Here is a 22,909-nt window from a genome sequence, read left to right as displayed (position 1 = left end):
GAAGTACCATCTGTAACAGATGTACAGCGATGTATGTTTTCACTTCTCCATGCTTGTCACTGCTTTTATCTTACCCTAAAAATATCAACTCTTAAAAAGTTCTTCAGTGGAATTTGAGTTTTTTTTTGTTTTTTTTTTTGTTTTTTTTTTTTTTTTTGCTAATCTTAGTTGTAGACCAATGGAAGAAGGTAATGAGATGTTGAACTGTTTGGATGGGGTCGGGGCAGAGGTGGGATTCTCTGAATGCTTTGTATGGATTATTTGAGACGTATTTTCGAATTACATGTATGTATTATATTGGACTAGAATGCCTCTCCATTAGTACAGTTATCTTGTGCATGCAGAATCAATGTGACAGAAGGTGCATGAATATTTTCATCAATAAAACAGCACTGACCTTTCCAGCTTGCACTTTTTTGAGTAGTTCGCATGTAATTCATTCATTTGCTTTTATGATGCTGGCTGAATAATTTTTTATTAACATTTTTATAAAGATGCAGTGATCTAATTTTTGTAACATTAGATTTCTAATGTCAGTCCATTGTAAAAATATCAGTTACCACAAGAATAATAACCTTCAAATTTGTAATTCATAGAAGTGAAGCACCATTTAACTATTGTTTGTAGTACTAATGTTTAGAAACTTACGAGATGGGCTTTCAGAGTTTGACTTGTGAATACCAAAACTGAGACTGCACCTTTAAAGTATTTTGAGTATATACTGTCAGTACATTTTTATTATGATTATATAAAGCTATAACAGTTTATTGCCAACAGCTTGCATTGCCAACTGCTGATTTTTTTTCTTTTAATAATATGCTGCATGTAGATAAAGATGACCTCTCCCCAACTACTGAGGTTTGGGATGTAGACCAGGGACTAATAAGTAAACTGAAGGAACAGTACAAGAAGGAACGAAAGGGGAAGAAAGGGGTGAAGAGTAAGTGCAGATTCTATTATAATTTTTGTGTTCCAACCTTTGAGAAAAAAAAAAATCTTCAATTCTGATTTTTTGTCTTCTTTATGTTTCATACAAGGGGCAACTAACTTTAAACTTTGTCTGTTGTATATTTGAAATTTATTTGAATATAATTTAGGAGGTATTATGGGAAAATCAAGTGGGATATTATTTTAAATATATGGATAAGGATGAAGCAAAGATTTTAAGGTTTTTGTCTATATTTTAAACTTTAAAAAGTTTGCAGAACTCTAAGGAATATTGGCCTTCGGATGAAAAATAATAGAAATTTGTTTAAAAGGAAGAAAGTATAAATTTCTCTATTTTTGATAGAGTATTACTGCTGTAACTAGGTCTTATCCAGGTTACATTTCTTAGTTTCTTAGAATTCTGAAATAAAGTGAATGGGAAAGCCCTTTCCATAGTTTGTACTGTCTGCTCTTAAGCCAACCACAAACAATAACAGTAGCAAAAGAAAAAAAAGCTCTCCTAGGTAGTATTTTCTGGTAGAGTAAGGTCAGGGGAGTAAGCTAGTGGTGGCAGTAGTGTTTGTTTGGTTAATAGCTAAGTAGCTTTGGGTGCCTTGTTATATTTTTCACAATTAATATCTTGACCAGTGTATTTTGAAAGTATATATTTAGCTACAGCACCTCTCAACGAAGTAATTCATTTCCATTTTATGAATCAGGCTTAAGAACAGCCACGTGAAAATCATCTTCAGACCTAAAAATATTGAATGAAGAAACTGAAATTACTTTATTTCGAACTGGCTGGCCATTGATTCCTCTAGTCTAACTTTTTCAACTGTGTCTAGGAGAAAACAGTAGATGACAATGGCAAAAACCATATAGACATTCTTTCGCGTTCCTTTCTCTGGTGACAGAAATATTAGTGTATGAAATGGCAGTTGCAGTGGAAAAGGGTATAAGTTTCCTCTAGTAAAGCAGTTTTTGAGTGGTTTAATGTCTTGTAGAGGAAAATAAAGAGTTTTGGAAATTTTACCTGTTATGCACTTCTCTTTTATAACCCTATGCTAATTTATGTTGTTGCATGTGAATACAGACTGTTCTCTAAGAAATTTCTTACTGTACATTGAATTGCTTAGTGTATTTAAAGATGTTTAATGCTGGGCAGGGACTGTGTTTCAGCTTTAACATCTCTTCCCTATATAAATTAATGCATGTTGAGTATAAAAGTACTTTTGCATGACTGAGCATTGTAATATAGATACAATGACATTAGAATTTTAGGGTTTAGATTTTTTTTTTTTTTTTTTTTTTCAAGAAATGAAGTAGTTAAATATTAGGTTACTTATTTTGTGTATGTTATTCATAAACTGACTTACATCCTGAAGATTTCTTTAGAAAATGTTAGGTAGTGTTGCTTTTAATTTCAAATATAGACACCCCATTTTTTTCCTGATAGAATGTTTAGATCTCTATCTGTTGCTGCTGTTTAGTTGCTAAGTCGTGTCCAACTCTTTTGTGACCCCATGGACTGTAGCCTGCCAGGCTCCTCTGTCCACAGGATTTCCTAGGCAAGAATGCTGGAATGGGTTGCCATTTCCTTCTCCAGGGGATCTTCCTGACTCAGGGATCGAATCTGTGTCTCCTGCATTGGCAGGAGGATTCTTTACCACTGAACCACCTGGGTTTTTGGTTTTGTTTTGTTTTTTACATAAATTGAAGGTTTCTGGCAACCCTGCTTTTTTTTTAATGAGTAGAGTATTTTTAATTAAGACATGTACTTTTTTTTAAAGGTATAATGCTATTGCATACTTGGTACATTATAGTGTACACATAACTTTTTTTTAAGTGTTTATTTGTTTTTGGCTGCACCAGGTCTTACACGTGTGATCTTCATTCTTCCTTGCGGTATGTGGGATTTTTAGTTCCAGCATGCAGGATCTAGTTCCCTGATCAGGGATCAAACCCAGGCCCTCTGCCTTGGGAGCGAAGAGTTTCAGCCACTAGACCACCAGGGAAGTCCCAACACATAACTTTTATATGCACTAGGAAACCAAAAAAATTTGTGTGACTCGTTTTATTATGACTGAACCCTCAACATCTCCAAGGTATGTCCGTTTCTTTTTGAGGTTTAGAAAGAAGATATAAGTCAACTTAAGGTTTTTTTTCTTTTAGGTTTTACATTTTTCTAAAATTGTTTTTTATTGAAAAAAATACCTGTTTAAGAACTGTTAGAAACTGATGAACTGAAACTAAAGTCTAAAATTCTCATACAATTTTAATTAATTTTATTTAGTAGGATCATAATACACAGTTTTGTTATTTGCCTACTCAGCTAACAATTCACAGAAAATATCCTTTCATGTCAATAAATATTCTGCCATACAACATTTTCACTTGTTCAACTTTTAACATTTTAAACATTAACTTTAACATTAACATTGTTAAACAATAACTTGTTTAACATTTTCATTTGTTTAACTTTCTTTAAACAAATCTACCCTGTTGTCAAACAGAATATTTCAGAACCTGATAAGAGAAATGGGTAAAAGGGAACTGCTGTGATTAAATTAGGAGCTGGTGACCTCAGATTCATGCCCTGAGGTTTTCTTATCAAAATGTGCACCGTGTTATTCAACCAATCCCCTTTAATTTTTAGTTTGTGTCTGTTTTAAAATGAGCTGCTGCTGCTGCTAAGTCACTTCAGTCGTGTCTGACTCTGTGCGACCCATAGATGGCAGCCCACCAGGCTCCCCCGTCCCTGGGATTCTCCAGGCAAGAACACTGGAGTGGGTTGCCATTTCCTTCTCCAATGCATGAAAGTGAAAAGTGAGAGTGAAGTCGCTTAGTCGTGTCTGACTCTTAGCGACCCCATGGACTGCAGCCTACCAGGCTCCTCCGTCCATGGGATTTTCCAGGCAAGAGTACTGGAGTAGGGTGCCATTGCCTTCTCCGTAAAATGAGCTAACTTTGTTTAAATAGCCATAGAAGTAATATATGCTTAATGTAAGTATTATATAGAGACACAAAAAAGTAAAAATCACTTGTAGTTCAGTAACTCAGAAATCATATTTGGCATATATTCTTCCAGCTTTTTCTAAATGTTTTTATACATAAACCTCCTTTAACAATTTGCAACAAGAATATCATTGTTTTTAACTCATATTTTCTTAATTTTCATTAGATTAGATGACTAGTTTGACTGGTTAGATAGTATTGCATTTTGTGGATTTATTCTAGCCTCCATTAGTTAATCCATTAGATTGTTTCTCATTTTTAGTGTTTCTGTGAACACCTGTGCTTTTAAGGTTACCCATTTATGTAGATAAAAAGATGAGGTTTCCAACAGTTGTCTCAGGAATGAATAATTAATTAATAATTGTTTTTTTATATACTTCCTTTGTGAATTAGTTAAAAACTTTTTACTCTTAAACATAGAGTTCACTGTAAAAATATTGGCTTTGAATCCCTGCCGAGGATTTTTCTTTTAAATTTTTCTTTAAATTTGTGGGTAGTAAATTTAGGTCTTAATCTAGGTAGACTACCATATTAGTGCTAAGATACAGTTTTTCATGAAAAGATTGAATTCATGAAATTTACTTAGCATTTTTATTATCTGTTTTCATTGGGTTTTCTGATGTTTTCCCAGATGTGGCTTTGTATAATAAGTTAGACTAATTTATAAACTGTAGCCTTTTCTTTTTTTCCTTTATTCCAAAGTGTGAATTAGTCATACCTTTTGGATTATAGCACTCAGTTTCTACAGATTTTTCCAGCTTCTTAGAAGAAAATTATTTGCTTAACTTTAGCACGTGAATTCAGCAAATGTAATCCAATCTAAATGCCTTTTTTTTTTTTAATGGGGAAAAGTGGCAAGAATGCCAACTTTTTAACTTTGTAAAGTCTCAACCATGATTTGACTCTTAAATGGAAAGGGTTCTGAAATCAGAATCCAGGAACGTAATGTTTATCTGTCTTCCAGCTTGTTCACTGAGCTACTTCACTTTCACTTTTCACTTTCATGCATTGGAGAAGGAAATGGCAACCCACTCCAGTGTTCTTGCCTGGAGAATCCCAGGGACGGGGGAGCCTGGTGGGCTGCCATCTATGGGGTCACACAGAAGAGTCAGACACGACTGAAGTGACTTAGCAGCAGCAGCAGCTTGTTCACTCCATTTCACCCTTCTTTTTTCCTACCTTAGGCAAAAGGAATGACTTAAAAGTGAACAGCCTTGCCTTGGACTGTAAACACAATTCAGTATTAATTTCTTTCTAAGCGACATATGCTTTTTCAATTAGTATTTCTAAAAATGAAGACCATGAAACTAAAGAGACTTGTTACAGTTATTTTGGTCTCAAGCTTCAGAAGAGTTAAGCTTCCTTTTCCTTGTAACATTTTCTTTTGACATAACTTCAAACCTAAGGAAAAGTTACAAGAATTTCATGCACTTTCACACAATTTCTTTAAATGTTAAAATTTTACTACATTTGCTTCATCCTCTTGTCTCTTTAAATAGGTACTTTTATTATTTTGAACACTTCAGAAAACTGAGTAAGTAGCAGACATGTTGTTCCTTAGATACTTCATAGTGAGTTTGGTCAGTTCAGTTGCTCAGTCGTGTCTGACTCTTTGCAACCCCATGAACTGCAGCACGCCAGGCCTCCCTGTCCATCACCAACTCCAGGAGTTCACCCAAACCCATGTCCGTTGAGTCGGTGATGCCATCCAGCCATGTCATCCTCTGTCGTCCCCTTCTCCTTCCGCCCCCAATCCCTCCCAGGATCAGAGTCTTTTCCAGTGAGTCAACTCTTCACATGAGGTGGCCAAAGTATTGGAGTTTCAGCTTCAGCATCAGTCCTTCCAAAGAAATCCCGGGACTGATCTCCTTTAGAATGGACTGGTTGGATCTCCTTGCATTCCAAGGGACTCTCAAGAGTCTTCTCCAACACCACAGTTCAAAAGCATCAGTTACTTTACCACAAATGCATTCTCTTATGTGACCACAGTACAGTGGTGGAAATCAGGGAATTAACTGATACAATACTATTATCAAATCTAAAACTTTGTTTTCTGTCATCTTTAAATATGTTCTAAGCTTTCTGTAATTGGGGAAGAAAGTGTGGGGGAGTTCTGAGTTAATCTTTTGTTAAAATCTTTGATAGGACTTTTCTAGCTTTCTGTGGTCTCTTTTTTTGCTGTATTTCATGTGTAAGTAAAAGCATGTAAATCAATAACAAATCACACTGTGTATAGCAGCTGAAATTTGGAACCTTTATTTAGAATATGAAGGAGGAGGTAATAATGTTTTTAAGACTTCAATATTTGTTTCAGTTTTTTCAACGTGGAAGGTTTAAATTATGGATTATAATATGTTTTCCTTTGATAAATGCTCTTATTCTTGCTTTTTGTTACTCCTATACTATTTTGTACTTATAAAATTGTAGCTTATAAAGATTAGATTATTTCATATCCTTTCTTCAAAAGATTTATATGCTTTTCCCATTTCAAAGATAGGGAAAGATCTCCATTTCAAAGGTTCACATTCTGAAATATGTATGTTTACAGATCTGAGTCTTGGTCCATGAATTTGTCTTAATTGTTCTTATTTATCTTAAGTTTCCTGTCTTCCACGTGTAGAATAAGATTTGTCATTCCCCTTTTTAACTTTATTCTTGTTACTGAATAGCTATACATCTCCTGACTTGGTTATCATACATTGGAAAACTTTTTCATTATTTCTTTTAATACAAATTATAAGTATCCCTGGATAGTTTTCCTTTTTTTCTTCTTCTTCTTTTTTTAGTTTCATATTAGTATTTGTCTTTTGCTATTCCAGATTCAGGATAACAAACTTTCAAGAGGGAATGAAATTTTTGTAGAATATGACTTAAGTACAAATATCTTTATATTAGGCATTTTAGAACATTTAAAGAGAAATTATTTTGTATCAGTAACTTTCAATAGGCCTATAAAAGCACCTTGACACATATTATAAAGTGACTAGGATGATTAAGCTGCCTCTATTTTGGAGAGAGTATACTGCTACTGCTAAGTCACTTCAGTCGTGTCCGACTCTGTGCGACCCCATAGACGGCAGCCCACCAGGCTCCCCCGTCCCTGGGACTCTCCAGGCAAGAACACTGGAGTGGGTTGCCATTTCCTTCTCCAATGCATGAAAGTGAAAAGTGAAAGCGAAGTCGCTCAGTCGTGTCCGACCCTCAGCGACCCCATGGACTGCAGCCTACCAGGCTCCTCCATCCATGGGATTTTCCAGGCAGGAGTACTGGAGTGGGGTGCCACTGGAGAGTATAAGGAGTCCATAAAACCATTCAGTATCCTGTGTCAAATCAAAGACAGTTGTTTCATAGTAAAGGAATATTACTTTCATCTAAGAGATGCAGTTGTTTTCTATTTCTGGCTCCAGATTCACACTGTTAAAACAGACCATTCAGTTCTTCAACTCGGTTTCTCTTTTTTTTTTTCCTCCCCCAAGAAAATAATTGAAGCATTTTGACAAGGGGCAGAAAGTATCAATTTGATGCTGTTTTCAGTCAGTACACATTTTTAAGCTGCAGAATCACTTTGCAGCTAACCTAGTTTTTCCTTAATACTGTGATGTCATTTTTTTTTAAGATGACAGTTGTCATATAAAAACTTTATTTCAATTAGGGTGATAGAACATATAACAAACCTAGTAAACATGATATAACTAAACCCTTTTATTCTAAAATAAACTTAAACCTTTGCCATATTGCCTGCTTCACTTCAGAATATAAGGCAGATTAACAAAGGGAGGCATATTTGAGAAGGGAAAATGTTAGATTCCGTTTAAAAAAAATCCTGTTTTATTTATAATAATAGAGTAATGGAAAGATAAATTTCATGTCATGAGTGTGTATATTTGTGAGTGTGAATTTAAAAACGCTAACAGCAGCAGTTGTCAGTCCATCCACAGTTTGGCTTTTACACAGCATACTGTTTTTCATTCTCCTAGAATCTATTCAGAGGATTGTGCATTGGTATAGACTTGATGGCTGTGGTTATGAGGTAGATGGGTTATTGTATAATTCATAGTGGTAGAAGAACAGCTTTTCTTGCTGTTAAAATTAAGAAGAGTATTTCCTCTATAGATTATAGAGTAGTAATTGAGAATCAATTTTTGTTTAATCCTTAGTGAGTTGTCTTCAGTTATGCCATTGAACATTTTGATAACATTATATATGATCTATTACACTAATACCATTACAGTTTTCTCGTTGTGAATCAGACTTAGAAACTTTTATCTGAAATTGCATTTGTTAGAATTATTGTATTTAGAATATTAGATTTAGAAAGAGAAAAAAGGAGCATTAAATGTGTTGTTAGTTGAAAGATGTTCTACATGACAGGTGCTAGATAAGACTGTTAATTTCTGGTTAAGAAATCTGCTTTCATCTTTTAGCAATTTTTAAGAAACTAGAATTAAAGCAGGGACAATTCCATCTTTTTCCTAAACTTGCCACTGTGCCACACAGAAACTAATGTTTGGTTATAGTATACAAAACAAAAAAAGTAATAATAATTATAGGATTTGGGAACCTTTGTTGGAATGTTGCAGGAAGAGGGATCCCTTCCCCAGGCCCAGGAGTAGACTCTTGTCTAATACTTAGGATGAATTGTCAGAGGAGACACACATGCTCACAGAGCGTGAGACGTTATTGGAAAGGGGCCCCTGGCTGGAGCACAGGAAGGCATGGGAACCCACGAGGACTGCTCTGCCACATGGCTGATAGTCTCGGGTTTTTTAGTGGTGGAATTAGTTTTTGGGTTGTCTCTGGCCAGTCTCTGACACAAGGTAATTTCTGATGGCCTGAGCATCCCTCAGCCAAGATGGATTTCAGCAAGGAAGATTCTAGAAGGTTGGTAGGACATAAGGACTGGCGTCTCCTTTTGACCTTTTCCAAGTTCTTCCAGCTGGTGGTGGCTTGTTAGTTTCATGTTCCTTACAGGGCCTCCTGTTGTAAAATAACTCATACAAGTGGTTACTGTGCTGCCTGGCCAGGGTGGGCTGTTTGGGTCAGTGTTTCCTCTAACGTGAACATTAAATTTCATGTTGTTTCCTGTTTTCCTTTTCTTCCATATTTCCTACTCCATGTGTTCAGGAAGATGTGACTTGATAGTATCTGTAATGATAAAACTTTTTCTTGTCTTTATTATATTTATCATATGATGAAATTATTTATAAGTAATATCTAATGAAGTAAAAGTTTATGGTTTACATAAGTATAATTAGAGTGAGCAGAGTAAGATCAACAAAAGCCTCACAGAGGAGATGGAAGTGGGTTCAGGAAGTATTCTCACCTTTCTGGGGAATAGGTAAAGACAGATATGATAAAAATATGGTAGAAGAAACCCTGGTGAATATACTATAGGGAAACTGCTCTGACTTGAAAATTAGGGAGATCTGTATTATGTAGCACTAAAAGATGAGATTGGATAGGACCATCATGAAGCACATGCAGGGTTAAGTACAGGATTTTAGTTAGCTTTGATTCAAAGAGTGTTGAAGTGCTGCTTGTGATTTCAGAGTAAGGAGTGATAAGATCAATGTGATGATTTTGGAAAACTAATCTACCCAAAGTATTCAAATGTGATGGAAAGCAAATGGAGTTGGGAGATACGAAAACCAATTAGGAACCCTCTGCAGTAATTTGTAAGAATGAAAGCATTGAGTAGAATAAAGTCAACAGCAAGAAAGAGACTGATTTGAAGAATCTGAAGAGCACATAAAAGGAGGGTTTTTTGTTTTTTTTTTTTTTTTTCAAAACAGATTCTCCTTCATCTCCACTTATATATAAGCTGAAAAGGAATTCTTAGGATGTAGTTACAGAATTTTAAGAACAGAAATCTAATCAGTGGTGTTGGTACTCATAAGTGGGAAAGTTATAAAGGAGAGCTATTTTGTGAGAAAGGATAACATTTATCTTCTTTCATGTTGACTTTCACTGATGGTTAGACATCGAGTTAGCAGTTTTTCATTTATTAGAGAATTTATTTACTCACTTTGTCAGGGAGAAAATCCTCAGGTAATAACTGAGTTTCTCCATTATATACTTTAGAAAATTCAGACTACTTGACACATTGTATCCAGAAAGAGTTACTTAAGCATTTCTAAAAAGTTAGGGATTGCTGTGAAATAGTTAATAAATGAAAAGAAAAAATAAAGGTAATAAATGTGTAAGATTCCACCTATTTCCATTAAGTCTTACCATTGTACTACCTGGCATTCTGTTAGGGATACATAGATGAATGGTAGTTCCTTTGGAATTGCTAATATTCTAATAGCTGCAGTAAAATTTAGTGATTATATAGTCTTAATTAGTCCATCAGTATTAATGTTAGTATATACAGTCTTATTGTGTGGCCTTGGATTTGCCTAATTGTTTCACTTATATGTTGACTATAAAGCATTTTCTTTTAAAAACTATTTTCTTTCAAAATACATAAGAGAAATGATTCTCTTGTCATTTCTGACGTTCATAGTTAAAGAGATCCTATGAAACTAGATGGTCCTGAGCTTTGCATATTTTGGCCTAACTTATCTGTGTACCACTTGAAATTCTCTCCTTAAGCTTATGGCCTGTGATTGACTTTTCATACTATGATGAGAAACTGAGAACTCATGGGTAAATCAGGTTTTTCAAATTTGGAAAAAGAGAAAAAACATTTGAGGAAAATTGGAGTTGATTTGTTAATGACAGGTTTGTGTGACTATAGCAGGAAAATATCCACATAAACACAGGGAAAGTTAAATGTTCGTTGCACCCTCATAAAAAGCATTTTTACTTATTTCTTTGTTAACATTTTTAAATAGTGGATTAAGTTGGAAAACCTGTCTTATTCTTTACACTGTTAAATGTTAACTTAAATACCAGAATTTTTTGTTTTAATGATATCTTCTGTGTCTGAGCTTACAGAACTTTGAGTAATAAAAAGCTCAATTTTGTGTGTGTATCTCCTATTTATATATATATGTATCTCCTCAGAAATAGGAAATATTTTAAATATTAAAATTATTTCCATATTTTCATGGGGGGGTTGATATGGAAAATTGAAGACATCTTTGATTAGATGAGGTCTTTAATAACTGCAGCTTAAAAATAGCCTGTTTTGGTAATAAGTTGGTTTTTAGGGTGCTAGCAAGTCAAGCGGTAGCTGTTAAATGAACCTCTACTGCTGACATTAATTTACAGGGGTCAACAGGACAAAACTCTACGACACGATAGCTGATCTGGGAGATGATGAGCTGCCCCTCATCCCTTCAGGAATCATAAATCAGTCTAGGTCAGCCTCTACTAGAATGACTGATCATGAAGGTGCAAGAGCAGAGGAAGGTACAAAATTTAGCTACCATGTTTATTTACATTGCAGATGACATTAATTCCACATCACATCTCCTTAATATTATAAATTTGCTGTGTTTTAAAATGCTGAAGATCAGCTTATATGATCTTCAGAGAAGGTTTTGGGCAAGTTCTTGGTGTAATTGTCTTAGAAATTTTGAAATTTTTGACTTTTGCTTCCTTATGATTTTTTTGCTTTTGATGTTAGGTGGAATTGTTTCTATTATGTATGATTTCAAAGTACCTTTCTGAACTGTGACTTTAGTTTACAGATCTAGTATTAGGAAATTAGTATTTTAAAAAAGACTTAAAATAGTACGTATGGAAAAGAATTGTTTAGTTATTTGTCATATTGGTTAAATTTAGCAACTCATAGTAACTTTCACTTGTTAGGAGACAGCTAAGTGCCAAACATTGTGCTTGAAACTTTATATATATATTATTTCTAAAAAGGTATATAATGATTGCCTAATTTAATCATTTTATAGAATAAAGCGACATCATTATTCTTTAACCCGGTACCAAGCATGTACAACTTGGTAATGAATTTTTTAAAATTTGCCTAAATTAGAAATGGGCAGGAATTGAAACTACTGTTTAGGCTTTTTTTTCCCATAACTGATTTTAGCTGAAGATAACATTGATATACTTGAGTACTTTATAAATCTAGGTTGAGAAAGTTATAATTCTAAGTTATGAAACTGAATTTTAAGGTTTATTGTGACATATAATACATACATAAAGGATGATCCATTATCTAATAATTTGACATATATATTGAATTTTATTGATGTTTCTACTTTGCTTTGTAAGGTAATTTCATGCCCCAGTCAAAAAATTTTGAATACATCTTATTCTCTTCTGAGTTCTCTACTGGCACATATGGCTTAAAGCTAAATAATATTACATTTCCCTTTAAAGTTGTCTCTGCATGTATTTACCACTCATCATAATCTAAGAATATTTGGAAGGGTGAAGAAAAATCAGTAAAATAATAAAACCAAAACAAAAGATATTAAAGCATGAAAAACACTAGGACAAGTAAAATAGTTTGTTGATTTTCCCTAGATCTCTTTACCACTGTTACACTATTTTCCTGTTTTACCTTAGAGAGTATTTTCTAAAATACACATACCGACTCCATTATTCTTCATCTTATGCATTTAGTAATGGTTCAGCTTCTTTAGCTTTTGATGTATTTTACCAAATACTGCATAGGATATTTTGCTAAAATTTTTGTAGTAACACTATACATTTGAACTGTAGATTTTATACCTTAAGGCAATACCGTATTAGCAGAACTTAGGGACCCTTTTAAATGTTTCAAACCAATGACCTATAAAGGGGGAAAAAAACAGTTAAGACCCATACTACTCAAAAACCAATGTAGAACTTGTATGTATATGTCTAGTTGTACTTTTTAAAGAAAAAATATAAGTGATCTGACTCTGTTTATAGTGGAAGGATAAAGAGGTGGAAAGATAAGCATGAGCCTTATTACACTATTTAAAGGGTAGATACTATTAGAATTTGTTACTGCAAAAGATTAAGTGCAGTTTTGACTTAGAACTAAGAGGGAAGCATTAGCATTCATAATCTCTTATTTTCAGGGGCCATCTCCAATTATGCATTCTTATTAAACGCAGTATCATATTTCATTTTGTAAAGAACGAAAGTTTGTTTTCAGGAAGAGAAACTTACATATTAGAAACTTTCAGACTATTTTTGGTAAAGACTTAAGGTGTATGTATACCATGTTGCCACTGGCATGAATGGAATCAGGTACGGAGCTGTGTTCTTTAGATTTTATAAAAATTGAAGGAGATAGGAAGAGCTTGATATGTTAGCTACAGGTTTCCTTTGTCATTATTGTCCATAAAAAGAACAATTAAAGAAGTACAAAAAGGACCTTGCTGTAAGACCTCATTATGTAGACCCTAAGATTTCCATAAAGGGAAATGCTAATATGATAAGAGTCTTAAATTGCTTGATGAAATCTTTTAGGCTCTCTAATAAAAGGTATCATAGTTTCCATCATTAAAAATTACTTATTTTAGTAATTTTATTTCTCTTTGAATTGCTAATATTTCAATGCTATGTAATCATGTGCTGTAGGTAATTATGTTAACATTAATAACATGAATTTATAGAATAAAAATTAATTTCTTCTGCAGAAAAACAAGGGCAGAGTATTTACTGTGCTTACTGTGTGCCACAGTAATGGGTGATTGTGGAAAGTAGAAATATAGCTTAAAAGATTTTGTTCACTGAGATGTATATGCAGTATGCCGAGTGAGCAGGACCGTTTGCTATATATAAATGAATATATATAGATAGAGAAATGTAGTTAGGTGATTCATTAGAAATTGGTATAATACTTTTGCTTAATATAATTAATATAAAGCTGTAGTAAAACTAGCTAATATTGGTTAGACATTTCCCTTCACATGCTCTTAAATTGGTCAATAACTGATCAGAAATATCTCTGCATAAAGAATGTATAATGCATTATTATGTTAAAGTTATTTTATTGGGCTTTTATCAAAAGTTCTTTTATTGAGTATTTGTGAGTGGGAGGAATTTTGGCATTTTATTCTAACTTGTTTTACAAACAAATTATGTGCATAAAAGAAAAACATGTACTGGCTAAAAATGCTTTGAGAAAGTATTACCTTAATGAATTTTATATAACTGTTCTTAAACATAATTTTAAACTATTGGTTTTATAATTCTCAGCATCTTCTCATATTACCAATAACTGCATACTAGATACTAGTAGGAAGGATCCATGCTGCAGATTATTTAGATTCAGTAGGTTTAACTTATAAAATTAAATACTATTATCCCTACATATATTTTCTGTCAGATTTACTCTGTGTCAGTTGCTGACACATAGCTTCATTTTACAAATGTCATTCAGGACCCTATTTGAATCAAATTATGTAGTTTACTTTGATATTACAGATTAATAAGTAATAAAATAAGATATTGTAAATAAGGATGAATTTTACCATGGTATATATCTAAAAGAAGCAGACTTGTATCTTCTCAGAATGTTTTCAGTAGTGTTAGTGATGACTGATATTTTGTTACATCTGTTTCCTATAGTGTTTTAAATTTATATCAGTTTTCATGAAAAATTTTCAGAATTGACAATTAGCTTGAATTTTTGTTTCCCTTTTAAAGTTGCTCATGGATTTTAAATGTGTTTCGATATGTTGTTTTGTATTACAGTGATTGATGTAGTTTCCCCCTTGCATCTTAGGATTAAAATTTTGCTTTCAAAGCATGTTTGAAATGATATGGAAAATTGTTGCATATACTATAACTATAATAACAATACATAGTAGTATTTGATTTTAATGGGTCAAAGTATCAGAAGTTTAAAGTGCTGTAGTCAGTATAGATTATTTATTTTAGGAGTATATTCAGTAAAAAAGAAGTTAAAATAAAAAAGCATAGACAGAGCTTGAAAACTGGAAGGCATCTGAAGATCAGATGGATTAACCATTTAGGGAAAAGAAACTGACACTAAAGGTAGAACTGCGCTTTTCCTAGACCACTGAGAAATCTGAGCAACTTAAGGCTTTACTTCAATAAGCTAATACACTGTATAAGAGACTGGAAACTATTAACATGTGAATACTTGTATTAAATTTTTATCAGGGATGAGAATATCTAGCACTTTCAAGCAAATATGATGGAAAGCGAAAGGACTTAGCAACAACCTATTACGTTTAAAAAATACTATAATTATAGTTGTACCAAAGGGATATAAATAGACAAAGCTCCCACCCTGAAATAATATATCAAGTGCATATTTTATTTGTGGGAAATGATGCTCGGTTCTGAAATAAATAAAACACTTGTTTATTACTACACAGTAATAGGATTTTTTGAGTAGAAGAAATAAGGAGGGAAGTGGGAAAATAAAAAATTAATTATATTACTGAATATTATAACTGTTAAGTGCTTACATTTCCCCACAATATTGTCTTGTACTGTATGATTTTTCAGCATTTAAGAAGCGGTTTTGTTCTTTATAGCTGAACCAATAACGTTTCCATCTGGAGGAGGCAAGTCATTTATTATGGGTTCTGATGATGTTTTGTTAAGTGTACTGGGCCTTGGAGACCTTGCAGACTTGACGGTAACAAATGATGCAGACTATAGTTATGATGTAAGTGCAGTTTTATTTTTAATTTTTTAATGATTTAATAGAAGGCTCCTTATTTTTTGGAAACACTTATAAAACAGAATTAATGTCAAGGTGCATGGAAAAGATAAAGTGTGACATTGTGTTTATTTGAAGTGATATATAGTTTTTTCTTACAACTACTTTCTTTGTGGTATTTAATTTTTTCTTGGGTATTGTGGTGTATTAGGAGTTTGGGGTGATTGATTACCTAAAAATATTGGTTGATAAATACCTACCCTTAGTAGTCAACTCTCAATTACCTACTCAAATTAAGCCATACTTTGCTGTTAACAAGAGAAAAATAGGTAACCTGAATCATTTATCTGCTTTCAGGATAATTCTTAAAATACATTTTAGTTTTGAACTTTTTTTTTTAAAGGATAATGTTAAAGTTAGTTTGTCATTTCCTAAATAGTCTTTAATTTGAAGGATGGAGAGAGGATGAAGAGGGGATGGAAAAGACAGTGTTAGAGGTGAAACTAGTCTTGGATTAAATTTTTTATAGACAATAAACACTCAATTGAGAGTTAACTATACTTACTTAGATTGTATTAGTGAATTTGCAGATTTTCAGCAAATTAATTTTTCCTTTTATAAACATATTTTTTCCTACATTTTATACTTATGTTAGAATGCTTTTTAGAGACATTGGCCTTGGTGGGCTGGATTATTCTCATTAATACTTTTAAAGTATGTAAGCAAATAAATTCTATAATAACCTTTTGACTGCTTTAGAAGTGGTTTCACAGCCTATCTTTACAGATGGAGAAGCGAAGGTAAAAAGATTAACCTCTTATCAATATCAACAGAGTGTCTTTAGTTCAGACTTTTGAAAAGTACTTTAACTTGCTGCCTTGAAAAATGTCACATGCTGATTTTCTAAATGACAACTGTATTGTTAATATTGTACCCTTGGATTTTTGTTAGTAATTTATTTAATTTTTGTTTTCATGTAAAATGTTGCAACATGGTAGTTTCTTTGTGTGTTTTGTTTTTTCCCTCATTTTAATATTTAGTAGGACTTGGGTTTACCTTGATGATTAGGTAAAACAGATTAAAGGACTCATTTGATCTAAGTATTTGAAAGCTAATGAAATGATTCTTCTTAGTTCTTATTAAATGATAAAGATATAAAGTTTTTAAGGTGTGCTAAATTTCCACTGGACATTTTAGCAAAGCGCTTTTGAATGTATGTTTTAAACACACCAAAACAAACAAAAACTCCATATGCCTATCAGTTAACTACTTTTACCACTAAATATCGTGCTGTTTCTTTTTAGTTGCCTGCCAATAAAGATGCCTTTCGAAAGACATGGAATCCCAAGTATACACTACGTAGCCATTTTGATGGAGTTCGAGCATTAGCTTTTCATCCTGTAGAACCTGTGCTGGTTACTGCCTCTGAGGACCATACTCTGAAACTTTGGAACTTGCAAAAAACAGTTCCTGCCAAAAAGCAAGTATTTTAATGTTAGCCTATGTTTTTTTCTTCCAAATTTGGTAATTATAAGTAATTATTCTTCTTTATGGTCTGTATCTTTTATGCACTTATTAGATCTTTCCTAATGACTCGTGTATATCAACCAGTGATTTACCATTATTTATCTTCTCTCCTCCCCTTTTTTCTCCCCTCTTTTAGGAGTGCCTCTTTAGATGTAGAGCCTATCTACACATTTAGGGCCCACATGTAAGTTTTACTGAATTAGTACTTAATTAACAACCATAATTATTGTTAACTATTATTTATCACTCCTAAAGCCTTGTAATTTTTTCATAATGTTTGTTTTACACTAAGAAAGACATTAGCTGAATAATACTACATTTGATTAATAATTGTACTAATGAGAATATAATTAATACTGTTCAATGTACATGTTACTTAAACAGTTTTAGATACCACATAAATTTAGAGAGAGGTTGGGAGGGGTGCAAATGTAAGTTTCTTTGTAGGCTTTCTCAGTAATGTTTTCCCTCTTTTCCTGCGACAGTGGCCCTGTTCTGTCACTAGCTATCAGTTCTAATGGAGAGCAGTGCTTTAGTGGTGGTACCGACGCAACTATCCAGTGGTGGAATATGCCTAGTCCTAATGTGGATCCATATGATACATATGGTGAGTAAAAGGCTCAAGATGTATCTTTTTAAGTGAATGGCGCTGACAGAAATAATCACCTAGAATATTAAAGATTATTTAAATATGTATTAAACTTGTCATTTAGTCTTTCCATTTACTAGTAATTTGCCTTATTAAAGAGAAAAGTTAAGAAATATCATGCCATAAATATTTTAGCCTGCAAGTTGGTATTTCCTATATTGTGTTCAAAAAGTTTTTTAAAACTATATTAATTAAAGCATTAATTTCAGTACTAGAAAAGAGAAATTTAACGTAAGGAATAATTTTTACAACTTAGCTACTTTACATAGTTCAAAAATAATTAGTGCAAGATACAGAAACAAATGGGAATTCTCAGATGATGCAGTGGTAGGGCGTCCACCTGCCATTGCAGGAGACTCAGGTTTAATCCTTAGGCCGGGAAGATCCCCTGGAGGAGGAAATGGCAACCCACTCCAGTATTCTTGCCTGGAAAATTCCATGGACAGAGGAGCCTGGCATGCTACAGTCCATGGGGTCGCAAAGAGTTAGACATGACTTTGTGACTGAGCATGCATGTAGAAACAAATAAGGACAAGGGTATAAATCAGTGAACCTGAGGGACAGAAAATTTCTTAATTTAAAAAAACTGAAACTTTCATTCATGAATCCCATTTTTAGAATCTGGCCAACAGAAATACCTGTGCATGTATTTAAATATAATTATAAGAGCATTGTTTGTAACTATAAAAAAATTAAAATAAATGTTTATTAGTATGAGAATGGTTAAATAAAAAATGGTCTACTTAATGGTTCATTTTAAAAGAATTTAAGAACTCTGGTCTTTTAACACAATGAGCACCTAAATTTGCCAGATATTAAAGCATACATCAAGAAATGAGAATTAGTCTAATACATAAAAAAAAAAAACAGAGTTTAAACACATAAGCAAGGGAATGGATAGGTACAAATTGTGATAAATGATACGAAGATACAGTAATGTAAGAGAGTAACAGCTGAAGTCATCTTTAGATATAGTCTAAAATAATCACATTCAAACCAAACTGTATATAAAAGTTAACTGTCAGTGAACAATTTTAAGCCAGTAAGTGACCTAAAAAGATAACTCTGGCTTTTGCAAGGAGAATAGATTGGGAATGAGAAAAGGCTGGAGAAAGGAATACCAAGGTGATGTTGTAAAGTTGTAATGTGGTGATCTGGTAGATAGGTGAGATGATGTTGCCAAGAGTAGAGTGGAAATAGAGCTGTTAGAGAGAAGTGGATTTAAGACATACTGGGGAGATAGAGTAGAATAAACAGAATCTCTTGACAAATTGGACTGAGTGGATAAAGTGATGGATTAGTCATCTTTTTTAACAGCTTTATTATGGTATAATTCCCGTATGATAAGATTCACCCTTTTGAAGTGTACTGTTCAGTAGTTTTTACCATATTCACAGGGTTATGTAACCATTACCACTAATTCAGAACTTTTTTCCATCACCACTTCTGCATTTTTGACGTGAAAAACTGAGTATATGATGGTAGCTTATTGAAATGGGAATGTGAGAAGATAAAGGATGCTGAGTTTGGTTTTTAAGCATGTTAAGAGGAAAGCAATATCAAGTAGATAACCATCAGTTGTGAGGAGGCAGACTCCTGAGGGACTCTGACATGTGGGGGTGGGGTGACTAAAGCAAGACAGTTAACCAAAAAAAAAAAAAAACTAAGAAGGCATGCCTGTGGGGCAGGAGGACATTCAGGAAAGTGAAATCATGACGCATACCAAAAGATGAAGCCATTTTGAGAAGAAAGAAGCAGTAGGCATTTTCAAATGTTGCTGCTACTGCTAAGTCACTTCAGTTGTGTCCGACTCTGTGCGACCCCATAGAGGGCAACCCACCAGGCTCCCCCGTCCCTGGGATTCTCCAGGCAAGAACACTGGAGTGGGTTGCCATTTCCTTCTCCAGTGCGTGAAAGTGAAGTCTCTCAGTCATGTCCGACTCTTAGCGACCCCATGGACTGCAGCCCACCAGGTGAGGTCTAATAATACTAAGTATAGGAAGGTAATTGATCACCCAGGTTTTGGCTGGACAGAGGTTGGATGTTGGGTCTGAGACCACAAGGTAAAGGGACCTGTGGATGAGCTTCCAAGGTATACTCTATGGATGTAAAGCAAAGGGATGAAGGAAAGAAGGAAGGGAAGTTTTATTAGATTTGATAGAACTCATCATTGATGATTTTAGCAAGGGTTGTTTTGTTGTGTGATAGTATCAGAATGATTTAGAAAGTAAATGGAAGGTAAGAAAGCATATTTACTGAATATGCTTTTATGCTATTTGGTTGGAGGTTGATGTAAGTTTTGTTTGTTAGATTTAGAGATTTTGAAACATTTGTTTGCTGTAGTAATGATCCCAAGGAGGAGGATAATCTGTATAGTAGAAAAACATGAAAGCAAATTAGTGTGGGAAATGGAATCCAGAATACCTGGTGGAATTGTCCTTTCAGGAATGGAGGATAATTCCTTACTTGTATTCGGAAACATGGAGAATATGGATTTAGACACCAGTCGATTTATAGGTTGGGTGACAGAAAGGTAGAGGAAAGGTTCCTCTTTCAATGCTGTATTTCCACAGTGAATTTATTATGAGAGGTAATTAATCATGTGAAAGGGAGGTTGTGAACTGTGAGAAACATCTGTGAAAAGTGGGAATTCAGTAGAGAAACAGAATTGTAGGACAAATGATGTTTAATGTTATTAGCCCCCACTGTCCATCAAATGATGAATGGATAAATGTAGTGTATCCATACACTGGAATATTATTTGGTAGTAAAAGGAAATGGAGCACTGATACATGCTGCAACACAAGTGAACCTTGAAAACATTATGCTGAGTGAAAGAAGGCAGTCAGAAAGGGCCATTTGTATAAAATGTCTGGAATAGGCAAATTTATAGAAACAAAATATGTAGTGGTTGCCTAGGGCTGCAGAAAGGCAGAGAGGAAAATTGGGGGGAAATAGCTAACAAGTGATGAAGATGCCCTAAAACTGATATGGTGATGACTGTGTAAGTTGTTGAATATATTAAAAATCATTGAGTTGACACTTTAAACTGGTGAGTTCCATGGCGTGGGAGTTATATCTCAGTAAAGCTGTTTATTGAAAAGTTGATGTTCCTTTTTTAGAAAATTGCAGAAATACAGGAAAGTATTAGAAGGTAGCATATAAATATGCTATAACTCCACAACTTAGAGATGGCCACTGTGTACACATTGGTTTATCTTATGACCTTTATGTATAGCCTTTGTACTTAATTATGTAGTTACCTTTATATACAAAAAGCATTTCTTTTAAACTTCTTTTAGCTAATTTTTGTTTTGTTTCTTTTGTTACAGAGCCAAATGTTCTAGCTGGCACTTTAATTGCTCATACAGATGCTGTCTGGGGTCTTGCTTATAGTGGCATAAAAAATCAGTTACTGTCTTGTTCAGCAGATGGCACTGTTAGATTATGGAGTCCACAAGAAAAATTGCCATGTATTTGCACTTACAATGGAGACAAAGGTAAGTTAATTTTGCCTCTTTGAAAAATCTCTCTTTTTTTTTTTTTAATTTAGAAGATAAAAAGAACAAAGTAGTTTCACTACTTCCTGACTGCTCAAAAGAGATACTGAAAGAATTATACAAATCTGTGATAATCTTTTTATTCCTAGTCATATTTTTATAAACAAGAAAGATGCTTTGCAGGGATATCCTGTAGCTCAGTGCCTTTTTAAAATAAATAAATTTATTTTTGGATGCACTGAGTCTTCATTGCTGCATGTGGGCTTTCTCTTAAGTTGCAGCAAGCAGGGGCTACTGTAGTTGCGATCCTAGGGCTTCTCATTGTAGTGGCTTCTCTTGTTTCGGAGCACAGGCTCTAGGACATATAGGCTTCAATAGTTGTGGTGCTTGGGTTTAACCCCAAGACATGTGGGATCTTCCCAGATCAGGGATCGAACCCATGTCCCCTGCATTAGCAGGCGGATTCTTAACACTGGACCACCAGGGATGCTTTGCAAGTATATCCTGTAGCTCAGTGGTTTTTTGACCTTTTTCAAGACATGTCCTGTTTAAAGAATAGAACTATTTGTATCTAATAATAGAGTAGGCAAATGAGGCTACTCATAGGAACAGCAGAAGGCCCTCCAGCAACTCCAGGTAGATACTCACAAAGACAGAAAGGCTCATGGTCTCAGGTAAACCTGTAAACTACATATGAGCATACTGGTTGAGAAGTCTAGCTATAATCATTGAAATAGCACCCTTAAATGGGAGGTGCAAACTGAGTTAGTTACAGGCTTGATTTCAAATCTTTTCCTGTCAAAGGATTTAATATACCTCATGACAATATTTATGTCCATCTGTTTATATTATTTTTATATTGGCATTATTTTCCAAGTTATTTTTAAAAATCATACCTTTTACTATAAATAATTGTTTTGTTTTAAAACATTTTAGATGAACATTTGAACATTTATGCTTAATTTTGTTGAATCTCTAGATACTTCAGTGATTCTACTAATTTTTTAATTTCCCTAAGCTTTTGAGGTGAAAATTCATTTAGGTGATTTGTTTCTTGCTTACTCCAGAATTCACATAATTGTGCATTGATCTAGACAGTTGAATTTATTAACATGTTAACGAGAGAAATTGATGCTTGATCTACTTAAGGATATTACTGCATCAGTGAATTCCAGAGTCCAAAGCTTCATTTTCACAGATCCAAAAATATTATTTGCATTTGCTACTTGAAGCTAACCAGTGTCAGACAGGTGAACAGTCTCCCAAGGTAGTGGTGTACGAATGCTATTTTATCATTTTACAGTCAGAAATATAATGGCAGGACTTCCCTGGCAGTCCGGTGGTTAAATCTTAGCCTTCCAGTGTCGGGGGTGCAGGTTTGATCGCTAGTCAGGAACCTAAGATCCCACATGGCTTGTGGCAAAAAAAATAAATAAATAAAAAACAACAGAAGCAATATTGTAACAAATTCAATGAAAGAGTTATTAAATGATCCACATAAAAACTTAAAAAAAATTGCAGGTGGGCCAATAAACTCACCTAGGAGTTTTGTCTCTTGGAAAAAAATGCATAGAGCAATAGCTTTTGTCTGCCTGTCTTTCCTTAAGGGTTCCCTAGATGTATTTTTATTTATATATATAAATAAATATATATATTTATTTATTTATATTTATTTATCTGTAACATTTTATAATGTTACAAAAACTAATAAATGAGAATAAGTTACCTATTATATCTCACCATCCTAACACA

At 33.7% G+C, this 22,909-nt stretch overlaps 1 protein-coding gene across 4 annotated transcripts in view; it reads left to right on the top strand.

Annotated features, from left to right (window-relative positions):
- Positions 1-22,909, top strand: part of STRN3 (striatin 3) — a 105,808-nt gene that overhangs the window by 72,740 nt on the left and 10,159 nt on the right. Inside the window, exons 8-14 of one of the 4 annotated variants that reach the window (XM_055556098.1) lie at positions 830-940; positions 11,158-11,298; positions 15,354-15,487; positions 16,786-16,961; positions 17,145-17,192; positions 17,494-17,615; positions 20,990-21,157. In XM_055556098.1, the coding sequence (XP_055412073.1) occupies positions 830-940; positions 11,158-11,298; positions 15,354-15,487; positions 16,786-16,961; positions 17,145-17,192; positions 17,494-17,615; positions 20,990-21,157 (900 nt within the window). The remainder of the gene's footprint in view (positions 1-829; positions 941-11,157; positions 11,299-15,353; positions 15,488-16,785; positions 16,962-17,144; positions 17,193-17,493; positions 17,616-20,989; positions 21,158-22,909) is intronic. The other 3 variants (XM_055556099.1, XM_055556100.1, XM_055556101.1) reach the window with 3 other exon arrangements.

The sequence above is a fragment of the Bubalus kerabau genome, chromosome 19 (genome assembly GCF_029407905.1).
Source record: "Bubalus kerabau isolate K-KA32 ecotype Philippines breed swamp buffalo chromosome 19, PCC_UOA_SB_1v2, whole genome shotgun sequence".
NCBI classification, from domain to species: Eukaryota; Metazoa; Chordata; class Mammalia; order Artiodactyla; family Bovidae; genus Bubalus; species Bubalus kerabau.
The sequence above is the reverse complement of the archived record's forward strand: the minus strand, read 5'-3'. Positions and strand labels throughout refer to the sequence as shown.